General features: G+C 35.5%; 1 protein-coding gene across 1 annotated transcript in view; it reads left to right on the forward strand.

The window, feature by feature from the left end:
* Positions 1-20546, forward strand: part of LOC139042840 (centromere-associated protein E-like) — a 79828-nt gene that overhangs the window by 16570 nt on the left and 42712 nt on the right. Inside the window, exons 10-18 of the mRNA XM_070503401.1 lie at positions 1412-1499; positions 1848-1977; positions 3057-3176; positions 4306-4464; positions 12067-12214; positions 13095-13183; positions 14488-14655; positions 18699-18785; positions 19003-19122. Of these exons, the coding sequence (XP_070359502.1) occupies positions 1412-1499; positions 1848-1977; positions 3057-3176; positions 4306-4464; positions 12067-12214; positions 13095-13183; positions 14488-14655; positions 18699-18785; positions 19003-19122 (1109 nt within the window). The remainder of the gene's footprint in view (positions 1-1411; positions 1500-1847; positions 1978-3056; positions 3177-4305; positions 4465-12066; positions 12215-13094; positions 13184-14487; positions 14656-18698; positions 18786-19002; positions 19123-20546) is intronic.

A 20546-nucleotide genomic window follows, 5' to 3' on the forward strand; every position in this document is an offset into this window, starting at 1 on the left:
ATAAAAGTCTTTAACAGAAAAAGCAGCTTCCTTATCTGGCTTATTATCTGCTTTGTGCTGCTGTAGCGTTAGTTAAAAAGATGAAACTCTGTCGTTGACAGGATTTATAGTTGGAAAGCTCCTGAGAGTCCCATGAACACCATAATCAGTAAGGAAATTCAGAAAAGTGGCAGGATACAAAATTAATCTATAGACATGAGCACCTCCTAACACAACAGCCGGTTGGAATATTTCATGTACGAAAAGACCCCCTTTGCAATAATGACTTAAAAGGCATAATACCTAGGAAGAAACTCAACAAAAATTGTATAAGACCAAAATAAGGAAAACCTTAAAACAGACCTGAAAGAGGTAACCAAACACTGAGACAAATGAAAACGCATACTTAGATGGGAAGTTTCAGAACCATAAAGATGTCAGGCCTCTCTCTGTGTTAGTTTCCTGCAGCCTGACATAGAGACACTCAGCTGAGTGTGGCCTGTACCCACCACACCAGTGGATCCTCAGACCTGTGAACAAGAAATAAATGCCTGTTGCTTTAAGCTGGCTTGTTAAACAGCAGTATTCCAGCAATAGCTGAATAACGCACCTGTGCAATAACTGCTGTTCAGAAGGATTTGTTGCAGTATTTTTTGTGTACATGGCAGATTGAACACCTGCATGTCCCTCAGCAGGGTGCTAGGTAAATAAATTCTGATACATCCATACAATGGAATTCTATGCTGTAAAAAAGAGTGAAAAAGACCAATGTTTACCAATAAGATAGATGATATATTGCCAAGTGAAAAAAGCAAAGTGCAAAATAGTGTGTATAGTATGTTACTATTTATGTAAAGAAGAAAGGGGAAAAATTAATACGTATGAACTTGTATTTCTAAAAATCTCTAGAAGAATAAACTAATAATAGTTCTTGGTTAGAGCGATAGGAACTGGTTGAAAGGAGAATAAAGTGAGAGAAACCTTTTTCAGTAGACTTCCGTTTAAGACATGTGAGCATATTAACAGTTTAAAAATAAGGACTTTTGGTTGTGAACCTCTAGGAACTAACTTGGTTGCACGTCATTAGTTGCCTGTATTGGAGGTTTGGAAAAATAGATTTGAATTGAGGAGTTCGAGGAGCTCTTTTAGGACGTGGTGCAGACATGGGCTTTCCTGCATTCTTATTCTTTTCTTAGTCGTCTTTTTCGAGCTGTTTCTCTTGGGTGAGAGCCTTTCTGCTTCACGTGATGGGTGGGAGGAAGGGAAGGGCGCCTGTCAGCAGTGGGAGGAAAGGTGGGCGCAGATCTAATTTGAAGCACAGACTGTAGCATCTGACCCTGCAATTTCTAATTTCTCCCATAAATTACTGATAAATAAGTTCATCATCTAGTACAGGGGCCAATTTGTTTTCTTATTTATTTAATAAATGCAGGTGTGCGACTCAAGGAAGGCTGTAATATAAATCGTAGCTTATTTATTTTGGGACAAGTGATCAAGAAACTTAGTGATGGACAAGTTGGGTAAGTTTGTCCCATTGTACATTTACCTATTAATGCTTACGTTTTTCATTAGGTTGAAAATTATGATATTTCAGTGACACTCAAATAAATGTACTGATACCCCTGTATGTTCAAAAGCTTCTGTGATTCTATGAGCATGCGTTGCTTCTTATATGTATGACCGTGACCTACTAAATTTACTTTATATTTTAAATATTTTCTAGTTAGTAGTTTTGCTCTGCCTCAAGTAACCAGTAAAGAATGAATTTTTTAAACTGTAGCAAATTTAAGGTTCTGCGTTAAAAATAAACCACTTTTGTTATATAAAAAGTTTTACTCTTTTTCTCCCCAAACTCATCTCTCACTAAGTGGTTTCATAAATTATCGAGATAGCAAATTAACACGAATTCTCCAGAATTCCTTGGGAGGAAATGCAAAAACACGCATTATCTGCACAATTACTCCAGTGTCTTTGGATGAAACCCTGACTACTCTCCAGGTGAGTTTGATTTTTATCTCGAATCAATATGGGGGAAATCATCTTTCAGAAGGAAAAATTAGCTACTAAAATTAGGTGTAATTTTTTGTAATTGACATAACATACCTGTTAAAATAAAATTGGTGTGTCTACTAAATAGCATTCCTTAATCTTCCCAAACTTCAATCATTCATATCCTGCCTCCCCAATTTTTGCCACATCCAACAATATTTTATTGAAATTGACTTGATTTTTTCTTAAATAACTCACTTTTTAAATTTAACTTATTATAAAAGGAAACTTTCTGTCAGTCCCATAAATGAAAAACTGGTTATCACTTGGAACAAACAGAAGGTGACCCAAAAAATGGGTGTGCGTGTTTATAACAAAATAATTCTTAAGTTCCTGCTAACAAATTGTTGCCTGCCTTTGCTCTGAGCCTAAGGCCTGTATTTTCTGTTTGCAAAAGAAAAGAAGAATGAGAACTGTCAGTAGAATAGCTGTCTCAATGAAGGGTTCAGTGTTATTTAATGGGCACCCTCACGTACCCAGTTAAAGTTACTTTTGACACTCATGCTCTAAGAAACATCACTTTAAGTAGCTATTGAGCGCTGGATCAAGGTTCTGTCAGAGAAACAAAGGTAGGAGATAGCGTTCCTGGCTTCACAGAATTTATAGTCTTATAGTGAAGATAAGACCTGTCTTCCAGCGTGATTTCCTTGGATTAAAAGTTAAGTGGCTAATAAGTAGGACAGAGTTCAAAGGAAGGAGAGGTGCTTTTGACTGGAAGTGAAGCTTCAGCGCAGAGGGAGCATTTGCCCTGGACTTTGAGGAGTAGATGGATTCCAGTGAGCCAGGGTGTGTAGACTCTCTGTTGGCATCTGTCTTCAAGATATTTCTCTGACCCTCCTGAAGACTAGTGGCAAAGGTAAGTTATGGACATTGTTACAGGGACGTAGAATGCTGTGTGTTCAGAAGCTGTAAGCCACCTGGGAAGCTTTTACTGATGTTTCTTTACAAAAGAAAATTACAAGAAACCTAAATATTAATTAAACTAATCTTTTGGTGTCAACGTTTAACACTCTTGTATTTTTTCCCAGTTTGCCAGCACTGCTAAATATATGAAGAATACTCCTTATGTCAATGAGGTGTCTAGTGATGAAGCTCTCCTGAAAAGATATAGAAAAGAAATAATGGATCTTAAAAAACAATTAGAGGAGGTATGTATGAACTGTGTATTTCAGTAAAGAATAGAGATGGATTTAGAATTGAGATCTGCCTACATGCCCAGAGACTCTTAAATCCTCAATATCTGAGTTCTACAATCTAAATTTAAAACAAATAGTTTTTAACTAAGGAGAAATCAACCCGTAAAAACTTTACTATAAACTGCAAGATTTGGTTTCTTGAAATTATTTTAGATTTTGTTTTTCATTTCCAAAGGGCAAAATTTGAGATTTTCAAATGGGCCAAGTAGAGATACGTTTTTTTAAGAGATAAAAACTGTCACAAATACAGAGAATTAGGTTAAAAAGAGAGACCATGAATAGTGTTTAAAACTACTTTGTTTCATTTTACATTATCTTGAATTCCTCTTCTAGCCCTAAGATAGCAATCTAATAAGATAGCATAATTGCTTGTCATTACCATTTGTTTGTTTAAACCATCATGGTCCCCAGTCTGTAAAAAACTTACATTTTACTGATCTTTTTAAAAATGACCTAAAATGTCAAATGGCGGTCTTAGAAGGATCTCTCTTCCTTTGCTATAGGTATTCAAGTCTCTGCTTTATGATTTCTCTGCCTATTTATATATTTTTAGTCAATTAATAGAATTGCTTTAACAGCATTGATATAATCTTATACATGGCATATAGAATAGTGACATGAGGAGAAATGTATATTTTACCCTATTATAAGTTTGAGAAATTATTGATTATGGTAACTGCATATTGGTGTTCTGCAGGTAGGGCATATTTTATTTCAATAAAATTAAAATTCTCAGGCCAGCCCTGTGGCCTAGTGGTTAAGTTTGTTGCACTCCACTTTGGCAGCCCGGGTTCAGTTGCCATCCGCAGACCTACACCACTTGGCGGCCATGCTGTCCTGTTGTCCCATGTACAAAATGGAGGAAGATAGGCACAGATGTTAGCTCAGGGCAAATCCCTTTCAAGCAGAAAGAGAAAGATAGGTACAGATGTTAGCTCAAGGTGAATCTTCCTCAGCAAAAAAAAAAAGAAAAGAAAAATTCTCAAAACTCACATACAAATTTATATTTTTTTAAACTATACTTTCAAGGTTTTAAAACCTACCTACATTTATTAACGTAACCCAATATTACATTCTTTAGGTTTCTTTAGAGACTCGGGCCCAGGCAATGGAAAAAGACCAATTGGCCCAACTTTTGGAAGAAAAAGATTTGCTTCAAAAAGTGCAGATTGAGAAAATTCAAAACTTAACACGAATGCTAGTGACCTCTTCTTCCCTCACATCACAACAGGAATTAAAAGTAAAATTTAAAAGACAACAGCTTCTTTTCTTCTTCTTTTTTATTATTGTTTTTTTTAATTGCAGTAACTTTGGTTTATAACAGTATATAAATTTCAGGTGTATATCATTATATTTCAATTCCTATGTAGATTATATCATGCTGACCACCAAAAGACTAATTACCATCACCACACATGTGCCTAATCATGCCTTTCAACCTCTTCTCTCCCCCTTTCCCCTCTGGTAACCACCAATCCAATCTCTGTTGCTATGGGATTGTCTTTTGTTGTTTTTATCTTCTATTTGTGAGTGAGATCATACAATGTTTGACTTTCTCCCTCTGACTTTTTACTCTCAGCAGCAATACCCTCAAGGTCCATCCTTGTTGTCACAATTAGCCAGATTTCATCCTTTTTTATGGCTGAGTAGTATTCCCTTGTGTATATATACCACATCTTCTTCATCCATTCATCCCTTGACGGGCACCTAAGTTGCTTCCAAGTCTTGGCTATTGTGAATAAGCCTACAGTGAACATAGGAGTGCATGTATCTTTACGCATTCACGTTTTGACGTTCTTTGGATAAATACCCAAGAGTGGAATAGCTGGATCATATGGTAGGTCTAGTCTTAATTTTTTGAGCCATCTCCATACTGTTTTCCATAGTGACTGCACCAGTTTGCACTCCCACCAGCAGTGTATGAGGGTTCCCTTCTCTCTACATCCTCTCCAACACTTATTGTTTCCAGTCTTGTTAATTATAGCCATTCTGACAAGAGTGAGGTGATATCTCATTATAGCTTTGATTTGCATTTCTCTGATAGTGATGTTGAACATCTTTTCATGTGCCTGTTGGCCATCTGTATATCTTCTTTGGAGAAATCTCCATTCAGATCTTTTGCACATTTTTGAACTGGGTTTTTGGTTTTTTTGTTGTTGAGATGTATGAGTTCTTTGTATATTTTGGATATTCACCCCTTTTTTGATATATGGTTTACAAACATCTTCTCCCAATTGTTAGGCTGTCTTTTCCTTTTCTTGATGGCTTCCTTTGCTGTGCAGAAGCTTTTTAGTTTGATGTAGTCCCATTTGTTTATTTTTTATATTGTTTCTCTTGCCCAGTCAGGCATGGTATTTGAAAATATGCTGCTAAGACCGATGTCAAAGAGTGTACTGCCTATGTTTTCTACTAGAAGTTTCGTGGTTTCAGGTCTTACATTCAAGTCTTAAATCCATTTTGAGTTGATTTTTGTGCATGGTGTAAGGTAATGGTCTACTTTCATTCTTGGGCATGTGGCTGTCCAGGTTTCCCAACACCATTTATTGAAGAGACTCTACTTTCTCCATTGTATGCTCTTGGCTCCCCTGTCAAAAATTAGCTGTCCATAGATGTGTGGGTTGATTTCTGGACTCCTGGACTCTGGATTCTGTTCCATTGATCTGTGTGTCTGTTTTTATGCCATACCATGCTGTTTTGGTTACTATAGCTTTGTAGTATATTTTGAAATCAGGGAGTGTGACGCCTCCAGCTTTGTTCTTTTTTCTCAGGGTTCCTTTGGCTATTCTGCGTCTTTTGTTGTTCCATATAAATTGTAGGATTCTTTGTTCTATTTCTGTGAAAAATGTTGTTGGAAATTTGATTGGGATTGCACTGAATCTGTAGATTACTTTAGGAAGTATGGACATTTTAACTATGTTTATTCTTCCAATCCAAGAGCATGGAATAGCCTTCCATTTCTTTACATCTTCTTCAATTTCTTTCAACAATGTTTTATAGTTTTCAGTGTACAAACCTTTCACCTCCTTGGTTAAGTTTATTCCTAGATATTTTATTCTTTTTTGTTGCAACTGTAAATGGGATTATATTCTTAATTTCTCTTTCTGCCACTTCCTTGTTAGTGTATAGAAACGCAACTGATTTTTGTATGTTGATTTTGCATCCTGAAACTTTGCCGTATTTGTTTATTAGTTCGAGAAGTTTTTGGTGGGTTCTTAAGGGTCTTCTATATATAAAATCATGTCATCTGCAGCTAGTGACAGTTTCACTTCTTCCTTTCCAATCTGACCGCTGTTTATTTCGTTTTCTTTCCTGATTGCTCTGGCTAGGACTTCCAATACTATGTTAAATAAGAGTGGTGACAGTGGGCATCCTTGTCTGGTTTCTGTTCTTAGAGGGATAGCTTTCAGTTTTTCTCCATTGAGAATGATATTAGCTGTGGGTTTGTCATATATCAGCTTTATTATGTTGAGGTACTTTCCTTCTATACCCAATTTATTTAGAGTTTTTATCATAAATGGATGCTATATCTTGTCAAACGCTGTCTCTGCATCTATTGAGATGATCATGGGATTTGTATTTTTCATTTTTGTTAATGTGGTGTATCACGTTAATAGATTTGCAGATGTTGAACCATCCCTGCATCCCTGGAATAAATCCCACTTGATCATGGTGTATGAAATTTTTAATGTATTGTTGTAGTTGATTTGCTAGTATTTTGTTGAGGATTTTTGCATCGATGTTCATCAGTGATATGAGCCTGTAATTTTCTTCTTTTGTGTTGTCCTTGTCTGCTTTTGGTATCAGGATGATGTTGACTTCGTAAAATGAATTTGGAAGCTTCCTCTCTTCTTCAATTTTTTGGAAGAGTTTGAGAAGGATAGGATTAAGTCTTTGAATGTTTGGTATAATTCACCAGGGAAGCCGTCTGGTCCTGGACTTTTATCTTTTGGGAGGTTTTTGATAACTGTTTCAATCTCCTTACTGGTGATCGGTCTATTCACATTCTCTACTTCTTCTTGATTCAGTTTTGGAAGGTTGTATTAGTCTAAGAATTTATCCATTTCTTCTAGATTATCCAGTTTGTTAGCGTATAGCTTTTCATAGTATTCTTTTATAATCTTTTGTATTTCTGAGGTATCTGTTGTAATTTCTCCTCTTTGATTTCTGATTTTATTTATCTGAGCCTTCTCTTTTTTTCTTGGTGAGTCTAGCTAAAGGTTCGTCGATGTTGTTTATCTTTTCAAAGAATCAGTGCTGAGTTTCATTGATTTTTTTTCCTGGTTTTTTTTAGTCTCTATTTCATTTATTTCTGCTCTGATTTTTATTACTTCCTTCCTTCTACTGATTTTGGGCTTTGTTCTTCTTTTTCCAGTTCCTTTAGGTGCACTGTTAGACTGTTTATTTGGGATTTTTCTTCTTTGTTGAGGTAGGCCTGTATTGATATAAACTTCCCTCTTAAAACCGCTTTTGCTGTATCACATAGACTTTGGCCTGTCGTAGTTTCATTTTCATTTGTCTCCAGATATTCTTGATTTCTCATTTGATTTCTTCTTTGACTCAATTGTTGTTCAATAGCATTTTGTTTAAGCTCCATCCATTTGTGGCTTTTCTGATTTTCTTCCTGTAGTTGATTTCTAGTTTCATACCATTGTGGTCAGAAAAGATGCTGGGTATTTTTTCAGTCTTCTTAAATTTATTGAGACTTGTTTTGTGGTCTAATATGTGATCTGTCCTGGAGAATGTTCCATGTCCGTTTGAAAAGAATGTGTATTCTGCAGGTTTGGGATGGAATGTTCTATACATGTGTACTAAGTCCATCTGGTCTAATATGTCATTTAAGGCCAACGTTTCCTTATTGATCTTTTGTTTTGATGATCTCTCCTTTGGTGTAAGTGGATTGTTAAAGTCCTCTACTATTATTGTGTTGCTATTTCTCCTTTTATGTCTGTTAATAATTGCTTTATATGTCGAGGTGCTGTTATGTTGGGTGCATAGATATTTGTAAATGTTAAATATTCTTGTTGAATCATTCCCTTTATCATTATGTAGTGCCCTTTGTCTGTTGTTACAGTTTTTATTTTAAAGTCTATGTTTTCTGATATGAATATTGCTACCTCAGCTTTCTTTTCATTGCCATTTTCATGGAGTATCTTTTTCCATTCCTTCTCTTTCAGTTTGTGAGTGTCTTTCAGTCTGAAATGCATCTCTTGTATGCAGCACATATATGGGTCTTATTTTTTTTATGAAAGATGACAGCTTAAACTTGATATATAGGGAATAGAATTGGTATTCTTATATGCTTATTATATAGCTATGTGTTTCTTATCCTTTGATACAGTATATTTTAGGAAAGAACCTTTTGTGTATTTGCCTATACCTCAACAACACCTAGAACGTTCATTAAAAATACTTAACCCTGATTCCCATATGAAGAGATCCTAATTCAGAAAGTCTGGGATGTAGTCAAGGAATCTATTTGCACTATACTTCTTATGAAATTCTAATGAAATTGATTAGGTGATTGGAAACCACAGGTGTCTAGAGTATGTGGTAATATTTTCTATTTAATGAAACAGAAATAGTAATCTCAGGAAAATTTATCTAGACTATAAATCAACATAGTAATCAAAATTCTGGCTTCCAGTCTGTGTGCTTTTGTTTTTACCAGAGTAGGGGTTTATTTATCCAGCAGATGTTTTGGGGAGTGATAGTGTCATGGTTAAGAGAATGGCCTCTGGAGCTGGACTTTCTGGATTTGAATCCCAGTTCTGTCAATTCCTAACTCTCGACCTTGGGCCCTTTCTTAAATACTTTTTGCTGCAGTTTCCTTATCTGTGAGAAAGCTTGATCCTCACCTCATAGGACTGATGTGACAATTAAGTGAAGTGATATATAGAATGTGCTTAACACTATACTCTCCATACAGCAAATCCTCAATAAGTGTATGCTGTTAAGATTATTATTAATAGACGCTACCTTTAAGTCCACCATACCAGGTAAATGGAAGGCATCAAAACCATCTGTTGGCTCAGCCATGAGTAGGAAACAGCCCAAGGAAAGGGGTAGGGAAAAGTATGCCGGTTAGACATCTACATGTACAAAAGCTTGGAGTCGTGAGAAAACATATTTCTTGGACTTAAAATATTCTGGTGGCAGGGGCATTTAAACCACATTGTAGGATTCGAACATTGCATTATGCTAAGGATATGGGAAAGCCTTGTAGGTAACATGATTGGAATTGCTGTTTAGAAAGATGTGGCTACTGTGTACCTACAATTGATTGGGCCTCCACAAGGCTTGTGGCTCTGGAGATGGAAAAAAAATGGGTAAATTGGAGAGCTATTTGGGAGACAGACTCGACAGAACTTTGTGATTGTTTCAACATGGGGACATGGAAAGGGAGAAGGAAGCATCTAGAATGACATGCACACATTACTGGGCTTGCTGGATGGCTGGTAGCAGTATTTGTTGAGTTAAGGAACATTGAGTGAAGAGCAGTGGAGCTGTCCAGTGTTTTATTTGGGTCAGCTCTAGTTTAAGGTGTCAGGCAGTTGAAAATGCAAATATATGAAAATCAAGTGAAAGATCTGGGATGGAGATATCAATTTGGGCATTAACTACTGCAAATCCAAATTAAAGTCGTGAGAATGGATGAGCTTGCTCTGGGAGCATGTTGAGAATGAAAAGAACAGAGGGCCAAAGATAAGATCCTCCCAAACAACTTTTTAGGTAAAAGCAAAACAGAGGAATGCCTAAAGGAGCCCAGGTTTAGCTCTAGAGTTAAGAAAGAAACCAGGTGAACGTGGTAAACTAAAAGAAGAGAATGTTGCATAGAGAGGTCACATTCTATGTCAGTGATGTCACGTTCTGCTGAGAAGTTAAATAAGACAAATATAGACTAAAACTTTTTGGATTTAGAAACAAGAAGCTCCTTTGCAAAAACAATTTGAGTTATGTATTGGGAATGAAAGCCACCTTGCAGTAGGCTGAGATGGCCCAAAGGCGTAGGATCTTGAATACAGTAGAAGGGTCTGGCCTTAGATAGAAGGAGAAACACTCCTTCATTATAACAAGGACAGAGGAAAAGGGTAGGAATCAATGCAAGTAATGCTTTTGTAAGTTTAGGCTTGTATTTTCTTTGTGAAATAGGAGGTTTAATTTTTCTTCTGTGGTGGCTGGAGATGGTAGAGACACAGTTTGTAGACCTGCTAAGGGTTTGAAATAGTCTCGCCTTTGTAGGGAATGGAAAAGAAAGCCAACGAGGGGGCAAGGAGTCTTGCCAGGCAGCCTTAAGGGCCCAGGTGATGTTGGTAGCCAGTCTTCTGGCTGTCCACACAGTGTTCAGGAGGCTAATAAAAGCTCAGATGGCAGTGTAATTCATCTGAGTGTACATTGTGATAGGATAGGTGTGGGGAACACAGAATGGGTCTAATAGTTTGAGACCATTGACCCAAAAATGTGATTGAACTGGTGATCTATAGAATCTAAGATGATGGGATGAGAGCCCAAAGGTAGCTGGCAGAAAGAAAACAGTGGATCAAGAGACTAGATGTCCCTCTTAAGCTAACTAGCTATAATGGGATTAACTGAATCACTGGGGTGGAAGGAGTTCTAGGTTTATGAGTTTCAGATGACAGGGTCCAGTGGCTTTGGGAGCGAATGGAGTTGAGCTGAAGGTCATGGGAATCAAGGATTTATATATGAATGTGCTTTTGCAGAGCAGGCTGTGGAAAGGGCTGGCCATTTCAAGCAGAAGCCATATATTCTGGGGACAACAGATAATCTTGACAGGCAACGCAGTGGAATGGGTGGTGGATAAGGTCTGAAGTTACAAGCATGGGCTCAGCCACCAATTGGCTGTATGACTGTACACAACTCATGTAAACTTTTTGGACACTCAGGCATCTATAAAGTGGATGTAGTAAGAGAGGATTGTTGAGAGGATCAAAAAAGATGAGATAATGCTTGTTCTAGTAAAGGGACAAGAGAGGAATATACCTGTAAAATATGGAAAAACACTTAGGCGGTGGTCAGAGAAAGAGAAAGCAGTAAAGCCAAGTGAGTGATGAGGACAGCTAGCTGGGTGGGACAAGAACCAGGAGACAGAGGTATCCCAGGAGGGATGAGGAAGAAGTAGAGAGACGAGGAAGAAGAGAACATAGAAACTAAAAGAAAATGTTGGCTAGAGAGAAGGAAGGAGTGAAGGGTTTGTTTTTGAAAAAATCAAAAGCAGAAAACAGAGGCTTGAGCATTCTTAAAGCCCAGTGGAAGAAGGTAGTGAAGACGACAGATGAACAGATACCTGAGGGAACAGAGTCCCAAGGGAGAACGGAAGGAACAAGATTAGGAGCGCTGGTTGGATCGTGAGCTTTATAAACTGGCAAAGAATTGGCATGGGAATGGCCCTGTGGAAGATTTACTTGCTGAGGGAAGTTCAAATGGGCTGCCTGTCTGTTCCTTCCCAGTTAAGGCTGGGTTCCCAGAAGTGCTTTTGGTCACTATGTTGGTGGCTGTGCTGTCTTCTGTAACACCAGATTACTTGAAGGATTGATACTTAACTAATTCCTTTCAGTAAATTTGCAGAAATTCTTGTAAGTAAGCCTTCAAATACAAAATGAAATTTAAATAATAGTTTCATCAAATTTATTATGAAGTTAACACTAATTTGAAAAGTTTGAATATGTTTTCTTATCTCAGGATGTCCTTAGACTGATAAGATATTAAACTAGGCTGAATAAGAATTCTACCAAGTCAATGGTTGTTAAAAATGGAAACTAGTTCCCTTGTTTTATGATGTTTGAGCCAGATCTGTGTGAGGTAATTTTGATTTCTTCTTCTTTAGGCTAAAAAAAAACGAAGAGTCACTTGGTGTGTTGGCAAAATTAACAAAATGAAGCATTCAAACTATGTAAATGAGTTTAATGTACCAGAGAATGTAACAACAAAGACACATAAGTCTGCTCTAACTTTAGGAGGAGAAATTGATGAATGTGAGTTCTTCTTCAACTACTTTTAATTATAAAAGTATCCCTATAAAGAGAGACTTTATTTATAACTCAGTTAATGTGATAAACACAGTTAAATAAAATGTATGTATTTTAGATGTGATTACGATGATAAAAATAAGTAATTTTAAGAAAGTGAACATTGATGAAGTTCTCTATTTTTTCCAGATCTCTTAAGAATGATGTGCTGTAGTTGAAACATTTGAGACAGATATTTTTATTTTTTGTTTTTGTTTTAATCACTGCTCATTAAGTTAGTACCCATATAATGTCTGGCTTAAACTTTGCTAATCTTGAAAGGGTAGCATTTACACAGGAATCTGTTGCAAAGTTTGTCTCTAACATTATAAGTATTTTTTAGGGGCATTTAAAAATCTGCTTACAATGATTAAATCTCAAATTTAGAATTTGTCCTTTTAACCTATACAGTCGCACGTTGATTAATGATGGGACGTGTTCTGAGAAGTGCATCTTTAGGCAATTTTGTTGTTGTGTGAACATCACAGAGTGCGCTTACACAAACCTAGGTGGTACAGCCTGCTACACACCTGGGCTCTGTGGTACTAATCTTGTGGGACGCCTGTTGTATATGCAGTCCGTCCTTGACTGAAACGTCCTTATGCCGTGCATGAATGTGTTGTACTAAGGATCCTACATTTTATCACTAATTCTAACCAGTGATCTTAATTCGCACGAGAATATAAATGATCACATCTGTTTATATATTCTTGGCATTCATACTGTGAGCACATATTAACTAATTTGAGCTTATTACCTCAGATCAGAATTTTTTTAATCTTTAATTTGAGTTTTAGGAAACTTAATAACATGTTTATGGATAAATTTCTTTTCCCCCTAATTATAGCTCTCTATTCAGAGTCTGATGTTTTCAGTAACACTCTTGATACATTAACTGAGACAGAGTGGAATCCAGCAACAAAACTACTAAGTCAGGTAACTTAAATGTATTTTACAGAACATTATCCTTTTACTCTTCTTTAAATTCATTTGTTATTGATGTTTGCTGTTGTGGCACATTTCTAGCTCTGACTGTTTCAGTAGTAGTTGAGGTTCTTATTAAGGCTTCCCCAACTTGTTACACTCCTCGTTGGTAACTGTGGCATACAGAGAGAGGCTAAACATTTCCTAAAGTATGGTAATAGGTAAACCTTTGCTTCTAGTTTTTACCAGCAGATCTTGGTATCTATGATTTTTTGGTAAGTTTCTGTTTTGCCTTGGGCCATCCCTTGAAGGTAAAAAGGGCTGATTTTAAAAGTATCAAAATTCTCAGGCATAAAGTAGAATGGTGTATCAGGGAAGGGTAATATTGCCAAATAATGCTGAAAAATGAAAGTAAATAAAATTATATAGTCTTATGAAAACTTTAAGAAATAAGGAATACTGTAGTGAATACTTTAGTAAGTTTAGATTCCATGTTTGCTTTCTAGGCTGCTAATATTCAAAGAAATATAACATAGTCATATAAATGTATTTGTTAAAGAAAATTTCATTTTAATTTTGAAATAAAATTGCAGTGATTCTTGGGAATTGTTATTATCATTAGCTAACCATTATAATTAGTTGTAATGGTTCTTATAATTAATTATTATGGGGAATTATATGCTTTTGTGTCCCTAAAACACTCTGGAAGGTTTGTTGTTTTTTTCAAATCCCTAGTGTTGGTTTAGTTTCTTTTAACTCATGGCTTACTCTTCCTCATGATGGAACAGAAAGCAGAAACAGGCCTCTGTTCAGCACGGTGAGGCCTGGCAGCCGTTGGAGTTTTAGAAGTCAATAAATAATGGCTCCGTGTCACTTCCTAAATTCAGAGCTGTCTGAGAAATTAAACAGGAGTCAAGCAGGTGGAGAATTACATTATTAGCTTTATTACCAAGGAGCTTAAGGATCTGTGGTCAGATGACTTCCCATTATGTGCCCTACTCCTACTCCCGACTGAATTTTAAGTCAGGCACAGGCAGAGCATTTGTTTATATGATCTTTCTTTCTTTCTTTCTTTCTTTTTTAATTCTATCTCTTTGAAAATAGTCTTCCTCTATTCTATGTTAGCTAGTTTACCAAAAGGCAGACCTTCTGTTATGCTGTGGATCAAGCTAGACCATTGGGAAGATATTGGAGAATGGCCCAAACTACCAAATGATTCAAGGTTAAATGAATTATTTGACTAATCCAGATTTTAGTTAACAAAACAAAGAACTTGAATCCTCTCTGACTTGAAAATCTGGTTTTGTTTATAATAGGAAAACTTAGAAAGTGAGTTGAATTCACTTCGTGCTAACTATGATAGTCTGGTACTAGACTATGAACAACTAAGAAGAGAAAATGAAGAAATGGAATTGAAATTAAAAGAAAAGAATGATTTGCATGAATTTGAGGCTCTAGAAAGAAAAGCGGAAAAAGATCAAGAGGTAAAAGATGAAAAGATGTGGAAACACAAAACTAAACTAAAACTACACTTTGTGTGTGTGTGAGGAAGATTGGCCCTGAGCTAACATCTGCTGCTAATCTTCCTCTTTTTTTTGCTTGAGGAAGATTGTCCCTGAGCTAACATCTGTGCTGGTCTCCCTCTATTTTGTATGTGGGACACCATCACAGCATGGCTTGACGAGTGCTATGTAGGTCTGCACCTGGCATCCAAACCCATGGAGTGCACAAACTTAACCACTACACCACCAGGCTGGACCCTAAAACCACACTTTTAAAAGTATCATTTTCTTAAAGATGTTTATTTCTAAGGTTGATATATTGAAAACCCAACCATTTTCCATTTGTACACACAATTTAGAGAATTTAAGAAATAATCAGTTCATTTATATTGCTTTAAAAATAGTTAAATCATAATTGTTTCACTTGTGCTTGTGTGCAAGAAGAGGAAGGAATCAAAAACATCTTTGAGCAGGTTTGGTGAATCTGCCTATTGATGAATTAATCTTGAAGAAATTATTTCCTGATAATTTGTATGTTATCAATACTTTATTGAGTATACCAGAATTGCTGCCTAGAGCATAGCTGTTTCCTTCTGAGACCAATATGAATTTTAATATCTAGTGAATGTTTTATGTATGGATACTACATATTAATGGACTTCATTTTCTTTAGAAAGTATGTACCTAAGTAGTTAGAACATTATTAGAATAGCTGGGAAAGCTGATTTTGCATGTTTCTTTTTCCATAAGAGAGTTATTGTAAAAATTAGTATAACTAATATGAAGTAGTTTTAATGGAATTTTTAGAAATGAAACAGATTAGTTAAATTTTCTCAGTGTATAATGTTAGGCTACATGTTAAGAGAACCTAATCCCCAAATCATCAGACTTTGGAGACAGAAATTGTCCAAAAGATTCAAGAGATTTCTTAGTGCAGAGAGTCGTTAACTTAGAGTTTATAGACACGATGAAATTATTTTGCAGAAGTTTTGAACTCACTCATTTTTTGGGAACGAGAATCCATAGCTGTTATCATACTTGTGAAGTGATCTGTGATTCCCTCCAAAATTAAGAGCCAGTGTTTGGTGTGGTTAAAGTATGAGTTAATTTGCAGCTGCTTCTCAGATTTCTGTATGAATAGCCCAAAGGGACACAATCATTTTTCCTCTGTGTCATTGTTTAGTTTCTCACCCTCTTTTCCTTTTTAAAAGGAAAAAAGAATCCTGTGCCAAATATGTTATTTCCATTCTACCTACAAATTAGTTAATCCTACATTTCATAGGTATTATATCCTAAGACGCAAAAGTTTGTAAGTTCTCCAGAGTTTCATTTTACCTTTTTTAATATTCTCATATTGACAAAATGCAAAATGTCATGAAAAAAACAGTGGACTTCAGTCAGTAAAACTGGATTTTATTGAGAGGAGGTGGTCTGGCGTCATGGTTAAGAACAGGTTCTCTGGGGCCAGACTCCATGGATTTAAGCCCCAGTTTTGCTGCTCCCGACCTCACTGCGGATTCAAGCCTGGCACGCATTATTGACAAGGCCTTGAGCAAGCACCGAATTTCATAGGGCTTCCTTCCTGCGCGTCTCCACCCCTGAGGTTAGATCAGGTGCTTGCCAAGGCCCCTTCGAACTCCAAAATTTCATCTAAGTTTTTGTGTATTTCTTATTATAAATAATATGATGTAAAATTAACTTCGGGCATAAGTGTAGCAGTAATTTCTCTAATTTTTTATTACGTCATTTATATGTTCAATTAGTAAAAACTGAAGCTCACTGAATTGTCACACTCAAAAAGATTACAAAATAACAGAATGTATGACTTGAATCTCACATCTGGATTTTTTTTTCTTTTTTAACCACAGTCAAAGGGGAAAATAATCCTATTCTCTTCAGTTTTTCTTGGACATAAATTGAAATTCTAGGTTCTGTAAGGTAACATAAAAGATTAAGTAATAAAAACTTATTCTTTTCAAAGACAGTTTTACAATATCCATTCCATTTTAAACTGAAAATATTGTAAGTTTATGTGTATGCAGTAAAATATGTTCCAAAACATATATTTTGGGGAAAAGTTTAACCAAAAAAGAGTAAAAGTCAAATTATGGCTTTAGGACCTATGTCATTGCTCTGGTTTGCCAAAGGGTTTCACCAAAAATCACCAAAGCTGTGGATAATTCTCAAGTGGGAATATCATAATATAGGATGTTTAAATAGTGATTTTAGAGGGAGAAATAAGGTCAGTATCATCAAGCTCAGGGAACAAGAGAAATTTCAGTCCTGCTGCTTAAGAAAACAATGCAGATTTCAGCTCTAAGTTTCAGCAGGTGAAATGAAATACTTAAGGTCTTAAGACAAAAACTTGATTTATTTAATTTTATAATTTTCACAACTTGGAGATTTTTGTCTTAAGAACTTAAGTATTTCATTTCACCTGCGGAAAATTACAGCTGAAATCTACATTGTTTTCTTAAGCAGCAACAGATTAACTTTTGATCGTATTGTACACTTTATGCTCAGCATCTTAAACAATATGTTATTGGAAGGTTACACTCAGATCTTTACAAAAGTTGCTTCATCTTTTTCTGTTTATGAGAACCAATACTTCAAATGAAGTGCTATTTCAAATGAGAAGTGGGAGAATTTTTCCTTCTAAATCTTTATTTTCTAAATATTTTCCAAAATTAAGAATGATCATTTAGTTCTTTCTTTTTGGTAAATGTGCTTTTCTTGCACAAAAATTAGAAATAGGCAGTTTTCTTGCACGAAAGTTAGAAACAGAGAAGAAGAGGTAAAAGATGAAGCCAGTTTAAATTACAACCTATACAAATGTCTAAAACTTTGCCAAACAATTGGGCAGCCACTCACCACATGTGGCAGCTGGGCACTTGAATTGGGGCCAGTCTGAATTGACTTCAGTATGAAAAAAGAATGTAAAATATTTCATTTTTTTTTATATTGATTACATGAAGAAATGACAATATTTTGGATATATTAGGTTAAATAAAATGTATTATTAAAATTAATTCTACCTGTTTTATTTTTTAATGTGGCTACTAGTAAATTTTAAATTACAAATTTGGCTCACATTATATTTCTGTTGGATGATACTGCCCTAAAATAAGAACGTCAACACTAGTCTGAAATCTGAAACTAGTTTACAATGGAAACAGCCAGTCACTTGCATTCTACTAGAATTTGCTTTTACTCTTTAAGGACTCATCTGATTATTAAGATTAAATAATTCTAAAGAAAAATATGTTTATCTTAGGAAATTGTAGTTTACTTGTTTTGAACACAAAAGTTTATGGTACTGAGATAGTTAATGCTATAGCTATTTTGATAGAAAGGAAACTTTAATAGAAATACTTATATCTTTAAGTATTCTTTATACTTTTAGACAGTTGGACAATGTAAAGCGATAACATCATCTTTCCAATATTCCCTGTGGAATAAACCAACAGGGTAGATAGTTGGTAATGCTGTGCATACCTCTGTAGCTTTGGTGAGCACCACATGGAACCAGCCTAATCCAAACCTGCATTCCAGATCACAACGCATTAACAAGCACGCCAGTGTAAAGCTAAATGGCTAATTCATGGGAAGAAAAAATCTTACGGGGTAAATACATTTATGCATTTAACTTACCCAAAACAAAAATCTATTCAGAGAATGTTTTTTAAAAGTTTGATTACAGTTCATCTCCTCCAAGTGATGCCTACTAATGTACTTTTGATGTTATTGTAACTTTATTAACAGATGATGTAACTGTTATTTGGGTTATGCCGAGGTTTTCTTCTTTGTTTTGTGGGGTTTTGGGATTTTTCATTTGGTTAGTTGGGTTTGGTCTTTTGGGAGAGTTTTTGTATTTTTAAATAATGAGGTGCTCTGCTGCAGTAGCTTGAACAGTTATCTCTCAGCCCTTCTTACTGTGTTAGGTGATTCTGAAGCAGTGAATGAATGCTGTCTTTTTTTTTTTTTTTGCTCTGTTTAACTATTGGTTTGCTCTGTTGCCTGTTCAGATGCTCTTACAGATGCAACTAATTCATGAAATTTCCAACTTAAAGAATTTAGTTAAGCATGCAGAAGTGTATAATCAAGATCTTGAGGTGAGCTTTTATGTTGATATTTCTGTTGATAAGGGACTAGAGCTATAAAATATACATCATATGTAATTGAACATGATTTCAGAAAAGAGAAGGAATTATATTTTTTAAGTATCAACTTTTAAATTTTACTGTCTAAACTATTAAATGTAAATTCTTTTTAATCCCTTAGAATTTAGATCCAATTAAATTGTGTTTCACTCTCCTTTGATTCTTTTAGAATGAACTAAGTTCAAAAGTAGAGCTGCTTAGAGAAAAGGAAGACCAGATTAAAAAGCTACAGAAATACATAGACACTCAAAAATCAGAAAATGTGAACATGGACTTGTCATACTCATCGGTAAAAATCAGGTTTATTTTGTTGTGTAATCATGTTGGCATTTATAGTGTACCATCACCATCATCATAGCAAATGCTTACGTTGAGCCTACTGTGTGCCGAGCATTGTTGTAGTTGTTTTACATTTAGTATTTTATTTAATCCTATCAGTAACCCTATGGGAAAGGGACTGTTGGTATCATTGCCATTCTACAGATAAAGAATCGCTCAGAGAGTTGAGGACATCATTCTTTGAGTGCATGTAAGTAAGTTAGGAGTGAGCTTCCATTAAAAACCAGTAATTCAAAAAACATTTTAATTTTTTTCAATTGTTTTATACAAATGCATGAAGAAGTATGTAGTTGATCTCAGCCAAGATATCAGATCTTGGCATTAAGTAACATTTGAATCTCATGGTGAAATTGTTAAATTTTTTTATTTGCTTTCAATCCACCTGATTACTTCAAGAAAGTATCTGATTCTAGTTTTTAACACCCTTTTTTAAAAGGCAACAGTTTCTAGCTAGAATTTTTTTCTTTTTTTAAAGATTGGCACTTGAGCTCACATCTGTTGCCACTCGTCGTCATCATTTTTTTTTTCTTCTTCTTCTCCCCAAAGCCCCCCAGTACATAGTTGTATGTTCTAGTTGTGGGTCCTTCTGTCTGTGGCATGTGTGATGCTGCCTCAGCATGGCCTGATGAGTGATGCCATGTCCGCACCCAGGGTCCGAACCAGCAAAACCCCGGGCCACTGAAGTGGAGCTCGTGAACTTAACCACTCGGCCACGGGGCTGTCCACTAGCTAGAATTTTTTTAATCTTAGTTTCTGTTGTTCTTTTGTTTTCATTTGAACTTGTCAGAGTACTTTTTGTTACCTTCTATTAATCACAAATGATTCTTTTTAAAAGTGTTGTTACTGTTTGGAGGCCCTGGGAAGAAAGGTACTTTCATATAATCTTCGAGTGTCTACTGACAGAGTGGCAAGCAGAATTGCCCACTTTTTAAAAGTTGTTCTTTATTTCTTTCTCTTTATTCATTCATTCATTCATTCATGCATTAATGTTTTCCCAAGGACATATGGTTGAATTCATGTCAGCTAAAGTCATGTTAAAATGCTACTTCTCTTTAAAAATGACACAGTGGATCTTTTTATGTATTTATCAGTTATATTTTCTCTTCTGTGAGTTGCCTGTTCATATCTTTTCTCTCTTTTTCTTTTGGATTGTTTGTCTTTTTTTTTTCAGTTTGTGATTTAATATTCTTAATTTTAACTATTAATTGCTCACCTGTCATGTTTTGGAGAGAATAATTTAAAAATACGTAGGAAACTTTAACAGGCTAGCTGAGCAACAATTGTGTTAATCTTTTTTAAACAATAACAGATTTCTTAAATTACAGTACTTCTATATATATAGTGCTTTTATAATTTGGAAAAAGATAACCAGAA

Source organism: Equus asinus, unplaced genomic scaffold, assembly GCF_041296235.1.
Source record: "Equus asinus isolate D_3611 breed Donkey unplaced genomic scaffold, EquAss-T2T_v2 contig_1, whole genome shotgun sequence".
NCBI classification, from domain to species: Eukaryota; Metazoa; Chordata; class Mammalia; order Perissodactyla; family Equidae; genus Equus; species Equus asinus.